Source organism: Monomorium pharaonis, chromosome 1, assembly GCF_013373865.1.
Source record: "Monomorium pharaonis isolate MP-MQ-018 chromosome 1, ASM1337386v2, whole genome shotgun sequence".
Taxonomy (NCBI): Eukaryota; Metazoa; Arthropoda; class Insecta; order Hymenoptera; family Formicidae; genus Monomorium; species Monomorium pharaonis.
The window spans coordinates 18,590,646-18,610,879 of NC_050467.1; the positions used below are offsets into that span (position 1 = coordinate 18,590,646).

The 20,234-nt window shown below is 33.2% G+C and overlaps 4 protein-coding genes across 7 annotated transcripts in view; 1 reads left to right on the forward strand and 3 right to left on the reverse strand.

Moving 5' to 3' along the window:
- LOC105831803 (transcription initiation protein SPT3 homolog) overlaps window positions 1-2,427 on the reverse strand; it is a 30,364-nt gene extending 27,937 nt beyond the window's left edge. For 2 of the 4 annotated variants that reach the window (XM_012672209.3, XM_012672208.3), the window contains exons 1-5: window positions 2,229-2,427; window positions 1,059-1,289; window positions 614-928; window positions 348-532; window positions 106-259 (exon numbers count right to left, since the gene is read on the reverse strand). In XM_012672209.3, the coding sequence (XP_012527663.1) occupies window positions 122-259; window positions 348-532; window positions 614-928; window positions 1,059-1,289; window positions 2,229-2,286 (927 nt within the window). In that variant the 5' untranslated portion in view covers window positions 2,287-2,427 and the 3' untranslated portion in view covers window positions 106-121. Of the gene's footprint in view, window positions 1-105; window positions 260-347; window positions 533-613; window positions 929-1,058; window positions 1,290-2,204 lie in introns of all 4 variants that reach the window. The other 2 variants (XM_012672207.3, XM_036295431.1) reach the window with 2 other exon arrangements.
- Window positions 2,428-3,312: 885 nt separating this feature from the next.
- Window positions 3,313-9,746, reverse strand: LOC105831805 (chorion peroxidase). The gene is given in 6 exon segments (XM_028192093.2): window positions 3,313-3,601; window positions 4,146-5,244; window positions 5,362-5,889; window positions 5,891-5,921; window positions 7,144-7,602; window positions 8,025-9,746. Coding segments are annotated over 6 exon segments (2,445 nt in total). The 5' UTR covers window positions 8,159-9,746; the 3' UTR covers window positions 3,313-3,407.
- A 136-nt stretch (window positions 9,747-9,882) lies between these two features.
- On the reverse strand, window positions 9,883-15,386 carry LOC105831800 (coiled-coil domain-containing protein 142). The gene is made up of 13 exons (XM_012672203.3): window positions 14,457-15,386; window positions 14,131-14,351; window positions 13,823-13,955; window positions 13,548-13,693; window positions 13,288-13,475; window positions 12,995-13,186; window positions 12,762-12,901; window positions 11,744-12,028; window positions 11,550-11,666; window positions 11,053-11,206; window positions 10,872-10,989; window positions 10,557-10,744; window positions 9,883-10,291 (listed from the first exon to the last, which is right to left on the reverse strand). The coding sequence occupies exons 1-13, from the start codon at window positions 14,625-14,627 to the stop codon at window positions 10,155-10,157; spliced, it is 2,190 nt and encodes a 729-aa protein (XP_012527657.2). The 5' UTR covers window positions 14,628-15,386; the 3' UTR covers window positions 9,883-10,154.
- Window positions 15,387-16,100: 714 nt separating this feature from the next.
- Window positions 16,101-18,661, forward strand: LOC105831806 (tubulin alpha-4A chain). Its single transcript, XM_012672213.3, has 4 exons — window positions 16,101-16,321; window positions 16,503-16,804; window positions 17,080-17,661; window positions 18,269-18,661. The coding sequence occupies exons 1-4, from the start codon at window positions 16,117-16,119 to the stop codon at window positions 18,512-18,514; spliced, it is 1,335 nt and encodes a 444-aa protein (XP_012527667.2). The 5' UTR covers window positions 16,101-16,116; the 3' UTR covers window positions 18,515-18,661.
- Window positions 18,662-20,234: the final 1,573 nt, after the last annotated feature.

Sequence of the window (20,234 nt, forward strand, 5' to 3'; positions counted from 1 at the left end):
GTACCATTTCCTTGGCTCTTTTTTGCAAGTGATAACTTATAGGGTGGATTATCTTATTGCTTTGATGCTTTTTTCAAAGTGATTAATTTATATTAAGCTTCTTACCTTTAGACTTTTGCATTTAACATGAAAGGAGTTTCAAATGTGGTCTTCTCATAGACCATCTATTAAATGGACCTGTCATGTCTAGCTGTGGAGACCAATACCTCCTAAGGGCTTCAGTTATTTCTGAAGGAGTCAAAGCTTTCATTACGAAATTCTACAGAGAAAAAACGATATATATACATATTATGTTGATTTGTGTTAATACGAGTTTTTATAATTATTTATTACAACTTAATACATACCTTGTTATGATAACGTTTGAATGTGAATGGATTGACATAATTGAGTCGTTGCCGATCTATGGCATCGCCGTGCATTTTACCCTGATCTTGTCGGACTAAGAAGGCGAGATCAACAATTTGAGCAACCGTTTCGTATGCAAGGTAAGATAAGATTGTGTATGCTTGCTTCGACATAGTAACATCGCCTATAATTAAATATAATAATAAATATAATTAAAATGTGACAATGTATTGATAATTTTAATTGATAATTTTAATTAAGGTACCATCTGAGCAAATCCAATCGCTGAATTTGTGGCGATTTTTGTTTGCAAAAGATACACGACGCGCCTTGCTGAATTTCATGTAATGCGTTTCATCCATGGATTTTGATGCAATATCTGCGCGAATGCATCTGCGCCGTTTAACGTCATCCATGGAGGCTGAATTTTCTAGAAGTTCACCCGTATTGTCAATCTGTTCCAAAAAACTTTGAAACGGCACTTTTTTTGTAGTATTATCCACTTGTTCAGAATCTATAATATTTTGCGGCGTATCATTCGCCATAAGTTTCTGAACCGAGCATCCTAATTCTTTGATTCCTGAAAGAAGAAATATTTTTTATTCTAAATAAATTGTTTAAAAATACTTAAGTTCCAATATTTATATATTTAACTTAAATACACATAAATACTTGAACTAAAGAAGTTTAATCAAATGTTGCGTACTTACCAAGATATTTCACAAGGCGTTGAAGCTTAACTTTGTCTTTACGTAATAAAAAGAGAAGGTCCTCTCCATTGATAGTATTGTTCTTCTTTGAACCAGATCGTCTCTCTGCAATTTCACAAGCTTTTCTAACAATTGTTTTCATTTGTTGCAGCACAACATCTTCTATGATCTTTGCTGATTCAAACAATGGTTCACTGCTGTCACCAAACCCATGCATCATCTGTCGAATTTCTGTAACCATTCAAATTTTATTAAAAAGTAGACACCATAAACGTGCGCCTTGCATGTGTCATTTAACTTTTTATTTTTTATTTTATAAAAATAAATTACAATGATAATTGTATAGATAACCATCTATACAAGTTTGGTAGCTATCAAAATTCAATTATAATGACAGCTACTTTCGCAACATAAAGTAAGCGCAGCAAGAGAATCAACATTGCGGGAGGCAACAATCACTTCGAGAATTGTGACTATATATAACGTGTATTTTTTAGAAAAAGGATTTAACAAATAAAAAAAAAACAAGTTTTTTGGTCAAAATTTAGTGTCCAATATAATATTTTCTACATAAATTTGCCTAATAATATTTTGTACATAAATTTTATACATTTTTCAATTCTGTAATGCAGCAATAATTTTGTTAATCTTAAAACCCAATTCTAAATAAAGTTGAAATAGTAATATCATAAAATAACTTGATAAACAATTTAATATTAATAATAATACTGACTATCTTAAGAGATAGTAAAAGATATCATTCCAGCCAAAGTTCAAACCTATGAATTTCTCTACTTTCCGAGATAGATGTCTTTTTATGAATTTGATCACTAAGGCATATGACATTTAACGTAATATAATCATCAGTAATTCAAGATTTTAGATTTATTTTATGTAGAACATGATTAATAATATTACAGTCTCTTAATAATACTTAATAATAATAATACTTAATATAAAATTATTGTTAACAACAATGCAATAATTAGATAACAGTCAAGAAATATGTTCATTATTTATTTGGCATTAATTTATTATTGTTCGTGTTAATTAATTTTTTTTTTAGGATTAATAATTATAAGACAGCGAAAATATGCTTTTTTGTGTATTTTTATTGTGTGTACACATCTAAATTGAGTATCTAACCTTATAAATGCAATGAGCACTCACCCTGAGTGTAATTCAGTGATTCGGTATCCGGCGGTTTAAAAAATGACGCTTCTGCCATTTTTACTTGTTTATGTCATTACTTTATCAAATGACAATGGATATGTAAAATGCTTGAACAAACAAGAATAAACAGACAACACTTATGAACGCACAATCTAATTTGGGGCTACGCTGTTTTGCGCATGTGCGACGTGCGACGATACGTCATCAGTAACGTGCCGTGCAGATGAAAAGAGGTATTATTTTCCGACTATTAAAAATATTAAAATACTTTTAAAAGTTATAATATATTTAGTTATTGTATATACAATTATTATCTATAATATATATGTAAAAAATATTTTTTAAATTTAACATTTTTTAATAAGTTACAATAAAAGGGGAACAGGAAAAAGGAAAAGGATTTTAGGCAGGATCTATATAAGATTGATCGAGGAGATCACAATAAGGTAATTACCTTATTTATCTCTTTACTGTATAATCTCCTTGATCAATCTTATAGATCCCGCCATATTCGTTTGCTGTCAAGAAATGTGCATATATGAATTTATGTTACTGATATACGTACTATACATAAATTAAGCTGTTTGCAACGTATTTCGAATCCCGCTCCAGACCTTTTTGTGACTTATCAGTAGTTAGGTCTAATTTGATAGATCAGATCTTTTATTTCATAAAAAGATCTAACAGAAAAAAAGTATATGTAAAACCGAACGCATAAGAAATATTTAAATGTTTTCATACAGCATTATTTTGAAAGATTATTGCATCCACATTGCAAAATCTTTCACTACAATGGTGCAATATTGTAATTTATACACTATGAATTGTTAATGCATTATATATTGTTGTTGAATTGCAGCAACGATCAATAAAATGTCTTTTTGCTTTTCGGAAGATTGCAACAAAACATCATAGCAGCATTGCAGTACAATGAATGTGCAATATTAATGCAATGTTGCTGTATTTATCAAATAATAGTTGCTTTCGGTAATGGAAAGAGTTACGAGGCGCTAAGCCTTCTTTCGAACGACGGGTGGTATGCGGTGACAATGCGGCAAGGGGGATCGTATTGTTACAAATGTTTATAAAATTGTCAATTAATTTATTATATAAAAGTATATTTAGTAGTTTTAGGATATCCTATAATATAAACACTTAACTTCTAAAATCTAAGCACTACGATGACGTTGAATTGAAAGCAGGATTTTCTTTCCATGGAGTAAAGGAAGGTCCTGGTATATCTTCACATGATACCATAGGATTATCAGGACTAACGGAATGCATAACTCTCATCTGAGCGCGCGTGATTCCGTCAGAACAATCGCATATTAACTTTGCCAGTGAACTCTTGCGTATCTCTGTGAGCTGATCTGAAATTTTTGTAAATGTCACAATTTTTGTCGTTTTTTATTTTTATCTAACGCATTTCAGATTTTGGTAATACAATAAATAGTATTTTATCATATTTAAAAAAACTTATATCAAAAGCTTATATTAAAAACTGTTATCTAATATTTAATGGCATATTTATTTCTTCAATACATATATTTCTTTTTTAATCGTGGCTGTGATAATCATAAAATTAATTCTCACTGCAGTATCACAACTTTAAATGGTTTTTTATGAAATAAATTTTGTATTTTAGTAAAATTTATAAAATTGAAAATTTAATTTCAAACTAAAATTCTACGCAAAAGAAATGTTTCTTAAAACAAATAATTTGTACTACGAATTTAAAACTTTCGTAAGCGAAGGATGAACGAACTTACATGTGTTAAATATATGAATGCTTAAACTATTAATTTTTTCGTGCAAAATTAAAAAACTAGTGATAACTTTTGCTGAAGAGTATGGTTACTTATTAATTTATTTAAAAAAATAAAGTTTATATAAATGCAACAGAATTTACCATACCTTCCGTGAAAGGATACGGTTGTTCGGCAAACTCGTACCAAAAACGATCCCCTTTCTGCAAACGATCGAACTGATCAAGAATCAAACACGTAAACGTAGGTCCAATCAAGCTGTCCGATTCCGGTATTTCTGCTAACGCGCCAGTATACAAATCTATGTCGCCGACAGTCTCATATAGCATTGATATCTCTTCCAGAGCTTGATGATCTAAATGGCCTTCGAGATCGCTAAAATTTCCCACCTTTCCTAGACCGCAATATTCCCGCCATATAGTGTACCCCGGTAATCCGTGATCCCGTCCTCGTTGGATGTTCAACGACACCAAATCAAGACCACACGGTACCGTAGAATTGGCCATGGGGTCCTCAAAGAGATGATTGGTCAGCTGCGAAGTTATGTGCGTGGAGTACCTCTGAATAACGTTGGTTGTGGCCGAAGTGATCGAACGCCTCATGCCATCCGCGGCATAAAGGCTGTAGGGATTGAAGAGCATCCTGTGCAGCTCCATATAAGACGGTGTATCCTTCTCAGCATCCGTCATTTTCATCAACCCTGGTATTAAGGTGTGAGCGAAGCGAAAAGCCGCGGCCGCGAAGTGATTGGCGATCGTCGGGTCGTTCTCCAGCTCGTCCGAGTCGTGCGCCCGCTTTTTGTAGCCCGACGTGAGAGGCCTCAAGCCGTGCTTATTCATCCTCTCGTCGCCCAGGACAACAGGTAGAAATTCGCGATAAGTGATGTGTTGCAATTGAGCGCCGACGATACGGCGCGTTTCCTGATAGAGCTTCTCGTCGCTCCAAGAGGGATTGACTCTGGCCAATTCGTTTGCGATCTTGTTGTGTTGCCGCGCCCAAAGAAGATGCATCGTGGTCAGATGCAGGTTCTCGTTCGCCCTGGCGTCACCCGCGGCAAAGCAATAGCGGCCACGGCGCCGCTCGGCTTCCCGATTGCAACCGTCATTGGGGTTTCTGCTCGGCGGCAGCAGGGTCCTATTGTCAGGTGTAAACTGCATCCTCAAACGACCACCGGAGAACTCGCGCAGGTCGCGAGCAGTCTCGTTGTCGGAGCCATAAACAGTCGAGCCGTCGATGAAGGCACTGACCTAAACACAACTTTATCTGTAAAATCTCCTTCCAGTTTCGAGATCACTTTTGACAATTGTAATAATTTGTTGTAAATTCATGTTATAAACAAACCATACAAACGCGATTTGAATCACCTGGTTGAGCTGTTCTCTAGGGCCGAGTTTGCATCGCGGGGCCGGCGCCGATCTCACAAAGTCCATGCAGGTTCTACCGGTCAGATCGTGCACAGGATCGCCGGCTTCCATTCGCACGGGAAAACATTCGGGATGTTGTCTTCCTGACGACGGCGGGCAGCACGCTATGGAACTCCCGTTGACACCCTGACTGAGCGCGGTCGCGGTGATGTCGTGGTCCAGGAATTGACCAAACACCGCCAGCATCACCGTGAAGGACGGATTACTGCTGGCCGAAGGTTTGTGCACCTTCAGACTTATCTCCCTGGCGGAGGGTAATTCCTTTCCGGACCGTGCCTTACGAGGCGACTCGATTCCATCGGCGTAATCGGGCGGCAGAGCTCTTCGAAAGGGCATCATGCTAGTGCCCCATCCTCTCGGCCGATTGCAGCTGCCGTCGATAGTTCGATACTTGCCGGTTTTACAGGTGTGATCATCAAAATACCGTTTGCATACAGTTTTCGGTAACCACCCGCTGTCGAAGAACGTAATCGATCGCCGACGGTTCATCATGAGTGGACCTCAAATAGAAAAATATCAATGAAAATATAAATCTATTTAAAACCAAAAACATATCGTAATTTTCAACTTTTAATAATAATTTTAATTGTTAATACATAAATATTAATTTAAAAAATTAAAGTCGTACTTGAAACGATCTGCAGGATGATAACCGAGAAACTGCAATAGCTATTTTATTGTACAATAAGTTTAATAAAATTAAATAAATTAAATGTTATACTGAAAAATGTATGTTTTATATCAGCATCAAACAAAAAAAATTTATATATAAATTTGTAAAAGTTAATATTGTAAAAAAAGATTAACAATTTGACTTGTTATACGGCTTGGTGATTTTTGGAATAATATTTTTTTAAATACTTTTTATTTTATACATGGCACATGAAATTATATTATAAATATAAGCCATCTAAAGCAATGTTAACAATTTAATTTATAATTGTACAAAGTGTTCGGTAAGTAATACTTTATTTTATAAAATTTTTTAAGTCATATTTACTTACATATCTATCTATATAAATAAAAATGTATAATGTATGTTACTCATCTAAGATCTCCGTAAGTTATTCACCGATTGCTTTGAAATTTTGACACAACGTTGCTTTCGTTACCGGTCGTGTTCTTATGGGGTACGAGGAAAGACCGGGAGAGACCGGGAGAGACCGGGAGAGACGGGGAGAGACCGGGAGAGACGGGGAGAGACGGGGAGAGACCGGGAGAGACGGGGAGAGACCGGGAGAAACGGGGAGAGACCAGGACAGACGGGTAGAGATGGGGAGAGATGGGGAGAGACGGGGAGAGACCGGGAGAGACGGGGAGAGACCGGGAGAGACGGGGAGAGACCGGGAGAGACGGGGAGGGACCGGGAGAGGCGAAGAATGTTTCTATTGTGTTTAAATTAAAGTAATAAGAAAAATAAAGATGGCTATTATTTTATTGAAAAAAGGAACTTATTTAAAACAGTCTTTTGAATGGATTTCTAAATCCATGGCAACTTTTAGAAAAAAAAAGTTAGAAGTACGTGAATAAATGAATATTAGATTTATTAAAGATAGATAAATGCTTATTCAAAAATAAAATAAAAAGAGCAACAGTAAAGCAAGGCTCTTGAAAGTTAAATAACGAAAGCAAAGAAAATTTGAAAAAAACATAGCATAAGAATAGAGAGCCACAGCAACGCGTGGCAGGGAATAGCTAGTACATGATAAAATGGAACCTCACCTCATTTTCTCAATCATTTTTGTCGCCGCAATTTCACCTATTGCTGCTAAAGCAAGGGTACTAACATTGAAGCACGTGCTCACCGCCTGACGATGTCTAAATTCAGGGGATGAAGATGGTAATGGTGATTTCGCGGCAATTATATCCGCAGACAGGCGATCCTTCATCGCCTGTTCGCCAGCTCGTAATCCCTGCGTGTATTCTAATTGGCTGAGACACTTTATTGAGGTGTTGACTCCTTCATTAGGTACCAGGACGAACTTGGGTTCGGCTGTGGCACTGGCGGTGCTGCTGAAGGCCGAGTGTGAGATGGATCCAAGTGCGAGTCCTAATCTCAGGGCACTACCTAAATTATCGAAAGACGTTGCGTTGTCGTTCATTTGCTGATTAGTGAAGTTGTTCATGGAGTGGCTCATTGAGTAGCTGACAGACACCACTAGAGCCATGGTAAAAACCACTCTGTAAAATTGTGAAGAATCGCATTAAAGAATCTAGCTTTCTGTAATATGTGAAAATTTCCACACCGAATTTGTTTAATTATCCAATTCAATTTTTATTCTCACTCTATTAAAAAATTTTATAACTCTTAGATAGATAAATTTTATTTTGTAATCAATTAAATTGAATTCTAAATTGTTACTTTTTTTGTATACTTACTTATGATTTGTGCAGATTTTTCAGGTTTTACACTAATTTTATGCTTTATGTAGTTTTTATCTAAATATTCTAAATAAAGCATATAGTATGTGTCTTAAATAGATAAGATATAATCATTTTTTAATTTTGGAAATAAATAAATTTTATCATCCTAATTAGAAATTTGTACAAAAAATTATGTAATATTTTTAATTTTATTTTGTATGCAAACCGCATGGACTTACATCAGGATGCCGCAAACGCAGCATTGGAATTGTCGCAGTCGCGTTCTTCGAGTCCTCAAGAGGCTGGCAAACTCGATGTAATCGGGTGAATCCGCAGATCTTCTTAGAGGCGTTCGTTCCGTGATACCGCGCATTTTCGTCGCACAGAAATACGGTTAAGTAACAAATAAAATTCTGCCTGCGGCGATTGACAAGCGAAGTTTCTTCTCGCCTGGCAATTTGATCTCCCTTATGTGACTCACCTTGCACGACTAAAGCCTTCGGCATACGATACGATTTTTCATGCTAGATCGCATACGAGGCGTCTTAATACATGTCCTGATTGGCCCAGATGATTATATAACCAATCGTAAGCCAATGAGGATACATAGTAAGATGCCTCGTATACGATCTAGCATGAAAAATCGTGTGCGGAAGGCTTAACACGTCTCTCGTATGAGTGATCGATACTCACAAGTGCTCGAGTTCTTTTGATATATATTACACGTATAATAAATCATTAATTACGATCGTAATTATTGCATAACATTGTACCGTCAAATTTCACCCTTCTCTGAAATAAATTCTGCCGAGAACTTGTCAACAAAGGAAAGCCCATACATTCAAAATAATTTTTAAATGAGATATCTTTAAGATTTTAACAAGTCACTATTATTTACAAGATTTAGGCATGCACTTGTAATTTTTGTTTTTCGTCCGGTAAAGAAAAGAATCCAGTAAAGTCTTCCGCCCAAAGTGGATTACTTGGTTCGCACACTCGCGCAGGAAATCTAGTTACATAAGGTAAATCGAGAATTGACAGTCGAGAGTGAAACATGAGTTGTCTTGCCACATTTTTTTTGCGGTGCAACGAATCTGCGTTTCACAATACACAAGTGATCACGTATCACAGAGATGGTTTGAAAACAAATCACATTATTTTGTCAATTGACAGGAAATTGCTAAAATTAAATATACATGTTATTTTAAAATTTATAAAAAATAAATAAGATAAAATGTGTTAATTAAACACTACTGCTTTAAAGAAGAAACCCGTCATTTTTCTCATTACACACACATAGTTTAAAAAGCTATACATTTATAATTTTGTAAAAAGACATAAAAAAGCTGGTTGATTACATTGTTCACCGATGAAAAATTTCTATATAGACGGTTGTTTGATGAAAGAAATTGATTTATAATTTTTCGAAGACGCAATTTTTACAACTATTAATTTTAGAAAGTATTTAATTTCTATAAGCGTCTCAGTTATAGTGTTTAAGTTTTTATTTTAGAGTATTCAAGCTTATGCAACTAAATGCATTGTTGCTTTCTATTTTGCTCTTTTATATTTTGCTCTTTTATATTTATATTATTTATACGTTCACATTATGTCTTTCACACTATATATATATATTAATAAAAATGACGTGTTCTTTTCTGCAGTTTAATTTATTTTATTTTGTTCATTTATTACAGAAAATAAAGTTTGGTTTCAACAATTTCCCGATTGTTATTCTGTATGTGTTTGTACACGTAATATTGTACTTTTGGCATCACATCAACATTTGAGACTTTATAATATTTAAAGTTTCTATCAATATTGATATTACTGTAATATCGTGGCGTTGACAATGAACGCCAATGTTTGACTGTTAGAAACGACGGTGCAACAGTGCATGATGCTACACATCTTGTACCTACGTAATATAATACACCGTCGCATTATAGAAAGGCTTCCGGTTTTTGTTGGGTTTCTCGAGAATATAAATCTATTGGCAACAAATGATAATAATTTGCGCGCATAGACATATTATGAATTAAGATTTTATTAATGTGTGAAAATGAATAATATATTGGGATAATTCTATATTTTTTTAAATCTCTTTTATTCAAGTAAATCATTATGTTTAGAAATGTGATTAATTATCTTTTATTGATTAATAACTACACAGCTAAAATGAATAAATACCATAAATAAAATTGGCAGTAAAAGTAATTTAAATAATTTCTATGAATTATTGTTAATTCAATTTCCTTCGTTATTCTACTAGAGAAATATTTGTGACGCGCTGAACTGCCGTCATCATTCTGGGAAAGAATGCGACAATCAAAGTTTCGATTGAGAAAATTTATCGTTTTTTACTTCCCTTATTCCATACAGCAAAAATTGTATCGCTTGGGAGCACGTAATTCAAGCCACTGTTCTTGATTCGGAACGTACATCTCAGCTGGCATGCGTTCCAGACCTGGAGATTCAGGTGACCCACGTTCGTTCGTTCTTCGAGCTAAAATAAATAAAAAGATCTTGAGAAGATTAATCTCTTCTCGAGGAAGCGAAAGTTGGATTTTTATTGTTATTAAGAAAATACTTTTTGTTACAATTGTAATCACGTCGTAATGAGGAAAAAGAATATGTTTTAACAATAATATTTATTTGCGATCAAACTTCTTTCATTCGCAAAATTATCTTTGAGAAATATATATTCCAAGTAAAATTAAATAAAAAAATCACAGTTAAATAAATGTAAATTAAATTAATATTTAATTTACTCAGACGTTTGTGCATAGCGATAGCTTCACCCGGGTGCCTCAATAGAAGCCGGCCAACGCCTTCGCAACGACGTAGGACCTCGTTCTTCAGCAGATGATTTCTCACATTTTGCGAGATGATTGAGCATTCCGTGATCCACGTCGATACATACGCAAAATCCGTCAACAGTTGTTGCGCACCGTATTCGCTAGAAATTTGTTTCAATACAATAAGATAATAATACAATAAGATACAATAGAACATAAACAGAGATATCGTTTCCACATAATTTTACAACAGTTTTGATTAAGATATCAAATAAATAGGAACATTACGTAAATTTGATGCGATGAAGGTAAATATAATCAAGCCACGCCTCGCACATTATTCGTAGTATCATGTTGGATATTTCGTAATCCTCTATCACTTCCAACACTGGCAGTAGTACTTTTTCTACAATTTTAATAATATTATTTCAAGATGATAGGAAAATAATATAACATAAGAAATGTGTACCAAAATAAGTTTCCACATAAAGACTGGCTGCCACCGGACATACGGTGCTGTTTCTTCTCCAATAATTCGACTGTGGAAAGCACATGTGCAAATTCGCGAGGCTGATCACACGACAGATTTTGGCAAGCGTGTCTGAACACTTAGCTGGGCAGATCTGCAGAAATAAAGAAACATATATAACATCATCTGCAGTTTATTAGCAGCAGATTCAAAAATTATTCTAAAAATTATTATTCACAAAAGAATTATTTTCCTATTTTTCATGATAACTGTTAAATTTATTTTGATAAATATAACTACTATTTTTATCATAAAATTAATCAGGATATTATTTATGCTGCTATGAAAATTAAAAAAATTGTAATTCAAGTTGTTTATTATGTATTATTTAATTTATTTCCGAATTTATATATCCGGAACAACTGGAGAACTTTTTCTTCGCAAATCATTCTTTTCGTTCCTTTATATTTAAAATTCAAAATCATGCAACATTATACCTGAAGCAATTCAACGTTTGCCTTGACTTCGGAAACAATCTTCGCTCTCATCTTTGTGCATACATATACTTGGACGCTAATAGAATTCATGGACAATGCAGTCGTATGATCAGCGAGCTAAATTCAATTGATAAAACATAAATACAATAAATTTTTTTCCTCTAAAAGATAGAAGTAAAAAAAAGGAAAAGTACCTTGAGGTAAGACAGCTCTTCAAGGCAGTTTGCTACGTCACCCTTGACTAAAAGGAAGAACACTTCCAGGTCCCAAGTATGAGCTATGGTCTTGGCTTCTTGAATGGCCCACAATCTTGCCGTGTGCACTGAATGGTCCATCCTGTGCAACACGACGATCTGCTCCGACAATGGGAGTTCTACCAAAGGTGCTCCTATCACCCATTCGCCACCCACTTCGCATTCATTGCTGAGGCTGACTAGTAGCTGAAATACCTCGCCAAACATTTGACCAGTGTCGGTCCCCTATAAACAATTACTAATAATTATTGGGTATTATCTAAGTATAGAAAACTTTTAACTTCTTTCTTTTTACTAGAGAGATCTTCCTACGCTAATGTATAAATATTCCACAATAATGATATTATAAATTGATGAGAATTTCATAATAATTGATAATACGTCACAACACACGCAAAAGTTTTCGAAATAAAATGTTAAATATTATTTGTCAAAAATTATACAAATCTAAATTAGAGATATAAATATTTTATAATTATTCTAAAAACTGTTTGATATTCTCTAATTAAACATTTTGTTATGTAGAATGGTTAATGTTTTATGTTGTAATATTGTTGTTGAAATATTTTTACAATTTAAGAATAATTGTACATTTGTGTAAGCATGCAGTATTTTTAAATTATTATATACAGCTAAAATATTTTTAATTTGTTTCTAAATTTAATTTTACAGATATAACATTAAGATGATTCGGCATATTTTGTCGTAACTTTTTGTTAAAATACTATTTCGAATTGCGTAAACAATCAATATTTTACAAGAGAAGATTAATAATTCTACATCCACTTTTGTAAATATATCTACACAATTGTAAATTATAATTTTTATGCAAGATTTTATTATAAATTTAATAGATGTTGCTCTATGTAGAGTATATATTTTTGTTAATCCATTATATCGGATAGATATTTTTGAAATCCTAGATTAATAATTTTCTATATACGTAAAGTTTACCAACCTCCATAGACGACGGTTTCGAACAGCACTCAAAGGCAGAGGTGTAGGCTAATCTAAACATCTGATCCCAGGAAGTAATAGTCGTGTGATAACCGAGCGTGTCGCATAAATTCTGCAATGCTGATCTCACTGTAGGTGGGGCTGAAATTTGGAAGATATAAAAGGGTAATACTGTTCTCAAATTATAAAAAGCTTCAAATGAGAAGAGCTTTTAAATACAAAAGTAACTATTACTTTCAGTCCCCTGAATGAACTGCCGCAACCAATCCTTCAGATGCTGAGCACCGTGGCTGTGATGTGTCGCGAGGGCTTCTCGTGACCACCACAGTATCACATGATCTAAAATACTGGATAGCGCGCCCCATGCTACCTCCTGATAATAATTCTTTACTTTCTTCAACGCACTGCCCCTTAATCTTGTCTCGCCTAACAAAAAAAAATTTACACGTTGTTCTTTAAATGTAATATTCTAACGATAAAAATAATTTAACGCTAGAAGAAAGTCTTTAAATTCACTCGAACTGTACCTTTGTTGGTCTTTAACGCATCTGTGCCAAGTAATTGCGGCGAAATTTCCTGTGCAACATTTAAAAGTCTAAGCACCTGCTCATTTTGCGTGTTCACAATTGTTTGTACACTTTCGATATTGGATGCTTCCACTTCAGACATTGATGCCGCACTCGTAATCGGTGGCGTTAAATGTCTCGTAAGAGTGCTGCAGAGTACATAACAAGACATGTCATGAAATGATAATAATACTGACAATACAATTGTGATTACAACCAACCGATAAATTTCCATGCTGGAATTTTCTGAAACGTCCACGTCATTCGTTGTAGAAACAGGCTCAGTTTTTTCGTGAGGTTCATAATTTGCCAGAAGACAATCGATTAATTCATGACAGGATTCCTCCGCCCTATTCTTTGCTAATATCTGAAATTATTAATATTACAATAAAATATATTGTTATTCAAAATAAAGAAAAATATCAATTTTTTTCTTTTAGCAAATTGACAAAAGCTATTACAATGCATAATGCATAATAAATAATAAAACACTTGCTTGTAATATTTTGGTCACGGAGATTTTTTTCAACGGTTCCAGCATGGATGGGCAATCGTTGTAAAAGACATTGACAGACGAATTTGACACATCCCGATTTATATCGAGGATTTTATTGTAAGCATTTACCACTCTGCAATTTGTCCATCGTATTATTATCTGGTAATACTTCAAATATATCTTGGAAAAATTATATTTAAAAAATTCTCTTGTATTAAAATGTGATTAAGATAATAATGTCAAAGTAATTAAACTGAAGGAAGCGTAATACAGTGTAACAGAAAGAATTATTTCTGTATTACTTTTACCTGAACACTATTCTTGTGTTTTCGTCGTTTTTGCAATCAACAATATTATTAATTAAATCTTGGATAAACTTTGCGATGACGTTGAGTTTTCGCTTTAATACCATCGACAGGTGATTTATTTTATACTTGTATATCGGATGATTGCTTAATTCTTTTGGATCACATGTTAATTTGTAACTCTCTATTAATTCTTCCAAGCTATCTATTACTTCCTCAAATACCTGCAAAATACGCGCAAAGCAATTAACTGTCCGAATAGTTTTAATTTTATTTTATATATTTACTAACAAACAAAAAAGGTTTTCACTAAAAATTCATATTCGGACCTCCTGATCGCAAGTTTGAGCCTCCGCAGAGTCTTCAATAATTAAAGCTATGCATCCTGCAATTGTCCCCATTTTTTCATCCAAAAGAGAAGCGTCTACGAGCCATTTGTCGAGGGTACCGTCAGAAAGTGGTAGCCACTTTGCGATGTTTGCTCTATAATTAGTATCCATGAGTCGACAATAATCGCGTTATAATTTTCTTTATTATGTTTCTTCTCAGTCAGTATCAAGGATTTTCTTTCGTTATTCTTAAGATATTACTTCAAATTTTTTGTTTCAGGAGGCTGCATTTTTTAAATTTATTTAAAAATGTATAATTTAATATTTAAGAATTAGTCCAATATTTATCTAATAAATATTAATTTAAGAGTGCACTTCTTACTCCAAACGCGCGATTTTATTTCTACACAATTGAAACCTTTTCTGATCAACAAATTAATGGATTAATTATCACTTTTATAAAATCACACTGGGCAGTAAAAATTAATTATGTATTAATTAATTATGTAAAAATTGTAAATATACACTGGTTATAGAAAAGTAGTTTTTTAGACAATTATGTAATAACTTTGCAATCGTTAGATAGGAGAGATAGCTTCGTCCACAGATTATTTGACATTTTATTTATTTTATAATTTAACTATTGTCACTTTTAAGGGGAACGACAAGTATTGCACCACGCGTTCTTAGTTGCTACGGTAACATACGTATGACGCATGGCAATAAGAGTATACATATATCAGAACATATACATAGTATACATATATACATGCAGCTTACAAAGATCGTTTAATTATTTAATTATTCATGTTTAATCCTGTTTAAAACAAAGTGCTGAAACATAAGATATATATCAATTTATATTTACATTATATTACACACTTTATAGCATGCATTATATTAAACATATTAAAAGTATATTAACAATTAGAACATATTATAGTATATTTTTATATATAACAGCATGTGATAAAATTAATAAATATGGTCCAATTTACATTATACATTATACTAATATAAATGCAATTGTTTTAAATAGAATATTTTTTCCTTAATAAAATATACGTAAATGTATAAATTTATTAATATTCTTTAATTTAATTTAATTATGTAATTATGTAACATTATATTTATATATATTAAATATTTCAAAACTAATTCAACCAATTTTCCATTATTTTAAATAATATTACGCCAAAAATTTAGTTAAAATTTTTTTATTAAACTAATTTAAAATTAATAGTGAAGCATGAAGTAACTCATGTATTTCTCAAACTCATTATATTTCAAGTTAAAGAATTATATTTTGATCCCCTTGAAAATCAATTATAATCGATTGTAATCGGTTACCAAAGCAACAAAAATATAAATTGCTAGTGTTTTTTCTAAGGTAGCTCATGGCCGGCCTCCAAATTTGTTGTATTTAAAATTAAAGATTTAATTAAAACTTTTATTCGGAAATTTATCCAAATTTTTATAGTGTAACATCAAAAGAAGTTTAAATTACAAATCTCAAAATGGTATGGAAAAGTAAAATTGCGTTTTTTCTATTCAATTTTCAACTTCCGAAAAGATGTCCGAGATTCTACGGAGTGCATCGTCATGATTTTATTAATCAATATAAAATACGTTACGCGATTTACAGCGTGAGTGTATATCGATGCACGTGGGGCAGGCGGGTGTCCAGATGGGTAATTCCTGCTGGGAGTTGTATTGTCTGGAACACGGTATTCAGCCGGATGGAACCATGCCGTCCGATAAGGCTTCCGGTTCCAACGATTGCTTCAATACCTTCTTCAACGCGACGGACTCCGGCAAGATGGTACCGCGCGCCGTGATGATCGATCTCGAGCCAACTGTCGTCGGTTAGTCACAATAGAATAACTAATCACAGATATAGAAATGTAGTAACTAATTATCGGTAAATAAATTTAATTAAAATAATAATAATAGTGATAATAATAGGGATAACAATAATGGCGTAAATATTTTATATACATTGATATGTAAAATATGTCTGTAGCTTAAAAATTATTATTTCTACAGATGAAGTTCGGATGGGACCGTACAAACAATTGTATCATCCTGAGCAATTAATTACTGGCAAGGAGGATGCCGCCAATAATTACGCTCGCGGTCATTATTCCATCGGAAGTGAAGTCATCGAATCCGTGATGGACCGAGTGCGCAGACTGACTGATCAGTGCACCGGCCTGCAAGGTTTTTTTGTCTTCCACTCGTTTGGGGGTGGCACGGGATCTGGCTTCACGTCTCTACTTATGGAAAGGCTGTCCGACGATTACGGCAAGAAGAGTAAATTGGAATTTGTTATATATCCGGCGCCGCAAGTGAGTTCAGAATAATTAATCAACTTCTCATGTTCTTGCGAACAAATTTTAATTGTCTCGCTTTCCTATTTTGTAAGAGATAAAAAACATTAAAGCAAAACTGAAAAAATATGATTTCTTACTTTTATATTTTTTTGATGCTTAGAGTAAAAATGTTTAATCACTTTAAAAGCCAATATCTAAGCTTTAAAGCTAATTTCTGTAATTGCAAGTATCAGAAATAAATAATAATTATTTAGATTCTTATTGAAAAAAAAATACACGTTTACTTTTAGGTTTCCACAGCCGTGGTGGAGCCTTACAATGCTGTATTAACGACGCACACGACGATCGATCATTCCGATTGCGCATTCATGGTGGATAACGAAGCAATTTACGACATTTGTCGGCGCAAGCTTGGCATCGAACGGCCCTTGTATGGGAATCTGAACCGGCTAATTAGCCAGGTGGTATCGTCGATCACCGCATCCTTGAGATTCGATGGCGCCCTGAACGTCGACCTGACCGAGTTCCAAACGAATCTAGTACCCTATCCTCGCATACACTTTCCCCTGGCGACCTATGCCCCGGTGGTGTCCGCTGAAAAGGCCTATCACGAGGGCATATCGGTCGCAGAGATCACCTCCGAGTGCTTCGAGCCCTCAAATCAAATGGTCAAGTGCGACCCGCGCGAGGGCAAGTACATGGCCTGCTGCCTCCTGTACCGCGGGGACGTCGTGCCTAAGGACGTCAATGCCGCGATTGCCGCTATGAAGGACAAGAGCTACATTCGCTTCGTCGACTGGTGTCCCACGGGTTTTAAAGTCGGAATTAATTATCAACCGCCCACAGCCGTGCCAGGTGGCGATCTCGCAAAGGTATGTATCATCGGCAATCATAAGATTGAAGAATCTTAATTTACATCTCTGAAATCAAAATAAAATGTGATATATTAAATTTAAACTTAAATCTACTTTAGATGATTCAATTTGCATAAGAATTCAGTATATAATTCAATTTATAGCTTTACTTGCCTTTGTAATTTAAGATGCAAAAGATATTTGAAAACAATTTTGAATATATATAATATAATTATATATATATATATATATATATATATATATAATATTTTACATTATAATACACAATAGCATAATACATGACGTTTTATATAATGTTACATTAAAATGTGTGATAAATACAAAGTCTTATCATGATATCCTGTATGTTAATTAGTTTTTTGAAAAGTTTTTGATATTAATATCTAATTCAAGATATTAATATTAATAAACACTTTTCATTAAAATTGTATGATTTATATTTTAATTTTAATTTACAACAATTTATGAACTAAAAAATTATTAATTTATTATATGTAATAGAGCTTTTCTAATTAAATTCTTAATCTATAATATTTGCTTACATAAAGAATTACGTATGAATATATGTAATTATAATAGCCATAAATATTAATCAAATTTGCAGGTTCAACGAGCTGTTTCTATGTTATCTAACACGACTGCTATAGAAGAAGCTTGGGCCAAACTTAATCGGAAATTCGATCTAATGTACAATAAACGGGCATTTATTCATTGGTACGTGGGAGAAGGTATGGAGGAGCTCGAATTCACAGAAGCGCGCGAGGACCTCGCGGCACTCGAAAGAGATTATGAGGAAGTCGCCCTTGAATCACCATCTTCACCGGATACATCATCTTCACTGGAATATTAACACAATTTTTTAGAATCTTTTGAAATAGGCCGGCCTATTTCTTTCTTTGCTGCCCGACTATAAGGCGAAAATTGTAAAAGAAATGTCACAGTGCTCAATTGTGTAGAAATATATATTTTATGTTTATTCTTGTATATAATTGTCACCTTATAATTTATAAAAAAATATTTTTTGTAAAAATTCCTTGTAGAGCAAATATAAAAATATACGAGTAAAAAAATGCATCATTTCATAATTAATTTTTATTTGTATAAAGGAACGAATATATTATAATACATGCTTAGAGTCTTGAATGCGTGTTATTGTGAGGTTCTACTATCATATATAAAAACTGTTTTGTTTAGAATCTTGCCACATGAATGCATCATCCAAAATTTACGAAGCTTTGTACGAAATAATTGGACAATTACGTGTTTCTTGATTATACTTCGATTCTCACTGAGGTCAATTATAATTAACAGAACAACAAAAATATAAATTTCTAGTGTAGGTTTCTTCAAGGATAGTTCACAGTTGGCCTCTAAAATCATGTTTAAATTATAAATGAAGTTTAAAATTTCTCTGCAAAATCCAGAAACATCTTGTAAAATAAAGTTTTAGTAACGTGTACCCTTATAAAAATGTAATATCGTAAAAGTAACTAACAGCAGTGCTTTGAATACTTAAAATAAGTATATTAGTTATTGGCCAATTTAATATTGTCTAGTATTACATTTGTAATACTGTTAATAATACGTAAATGTTTACGTAATAATAATTAATTTATTATACGTAATAGAGAATTTAATCTTTTAAATCAATTTAAAAATTAATAAACACTTTTCATTAAATATACTCTCTATACAAATTAAATTAATTTAATCTTTTAATATAATAGTCGTTTTTACATAAAAATTTGTTACGTAACATTGATATTAATATAATCATATTATACATTACACAAATTACATCTAACATAATAGTCGTTTATATTATATAATTACAATATCCGATAAAATTTGATTTTTTGCAGAATGAATGTAAATTATTTACGATATATTTTTGATGCAAATAAAGCCATTATCCAAATTTGAAAAAATGGCAAGACAAAAGCGAAAAACCTCTAAGATTATCTTAAATTGTGGTCACTTTTAACTACAATTTTTTTTTAATTATAATAGTATCCAAATTTGAACGGGTTTGTGTTCAACAGATAAAAAATACATCGAAGATGATTATTCATACTTGTATTGCAAAATAATGTTGGATAGTGTTATTCATTTATTACGTAATATTCATGTTACGTAAAAACAATCATATTATACATAAATATTAATATATCAACTGGATATATACTTGCAGATATAACGAGCTATTTGTATGTTATGTAACATGATTGCTATACAAGAAGCTTGGGATAAGCCCAATAACATTTGATCACAAAAAACGAGCATTTATTCATTGGTACTTAGAAGATATACCTAGGGTGCGTTCGGGGAGACGCTATCAGCATCAGTTTATCCTTGTTCTACTTTTAATGAGTAATGAAGATGGACTGATGCTGGTAGCGCTAATAGCGTCTCCCCGAACGCACCCCTAGAAGAGCGAATTCGCAGAAGCGAGAATCTCGCGGCATTCAAATTTATTTACAAGAATTACAAGGAAGTTCCCCTGGAATCGTAGTTAAAATACTAATATGCACGCGTTTTTTGGAATATGTTTTAAATAGAACAATAATAAG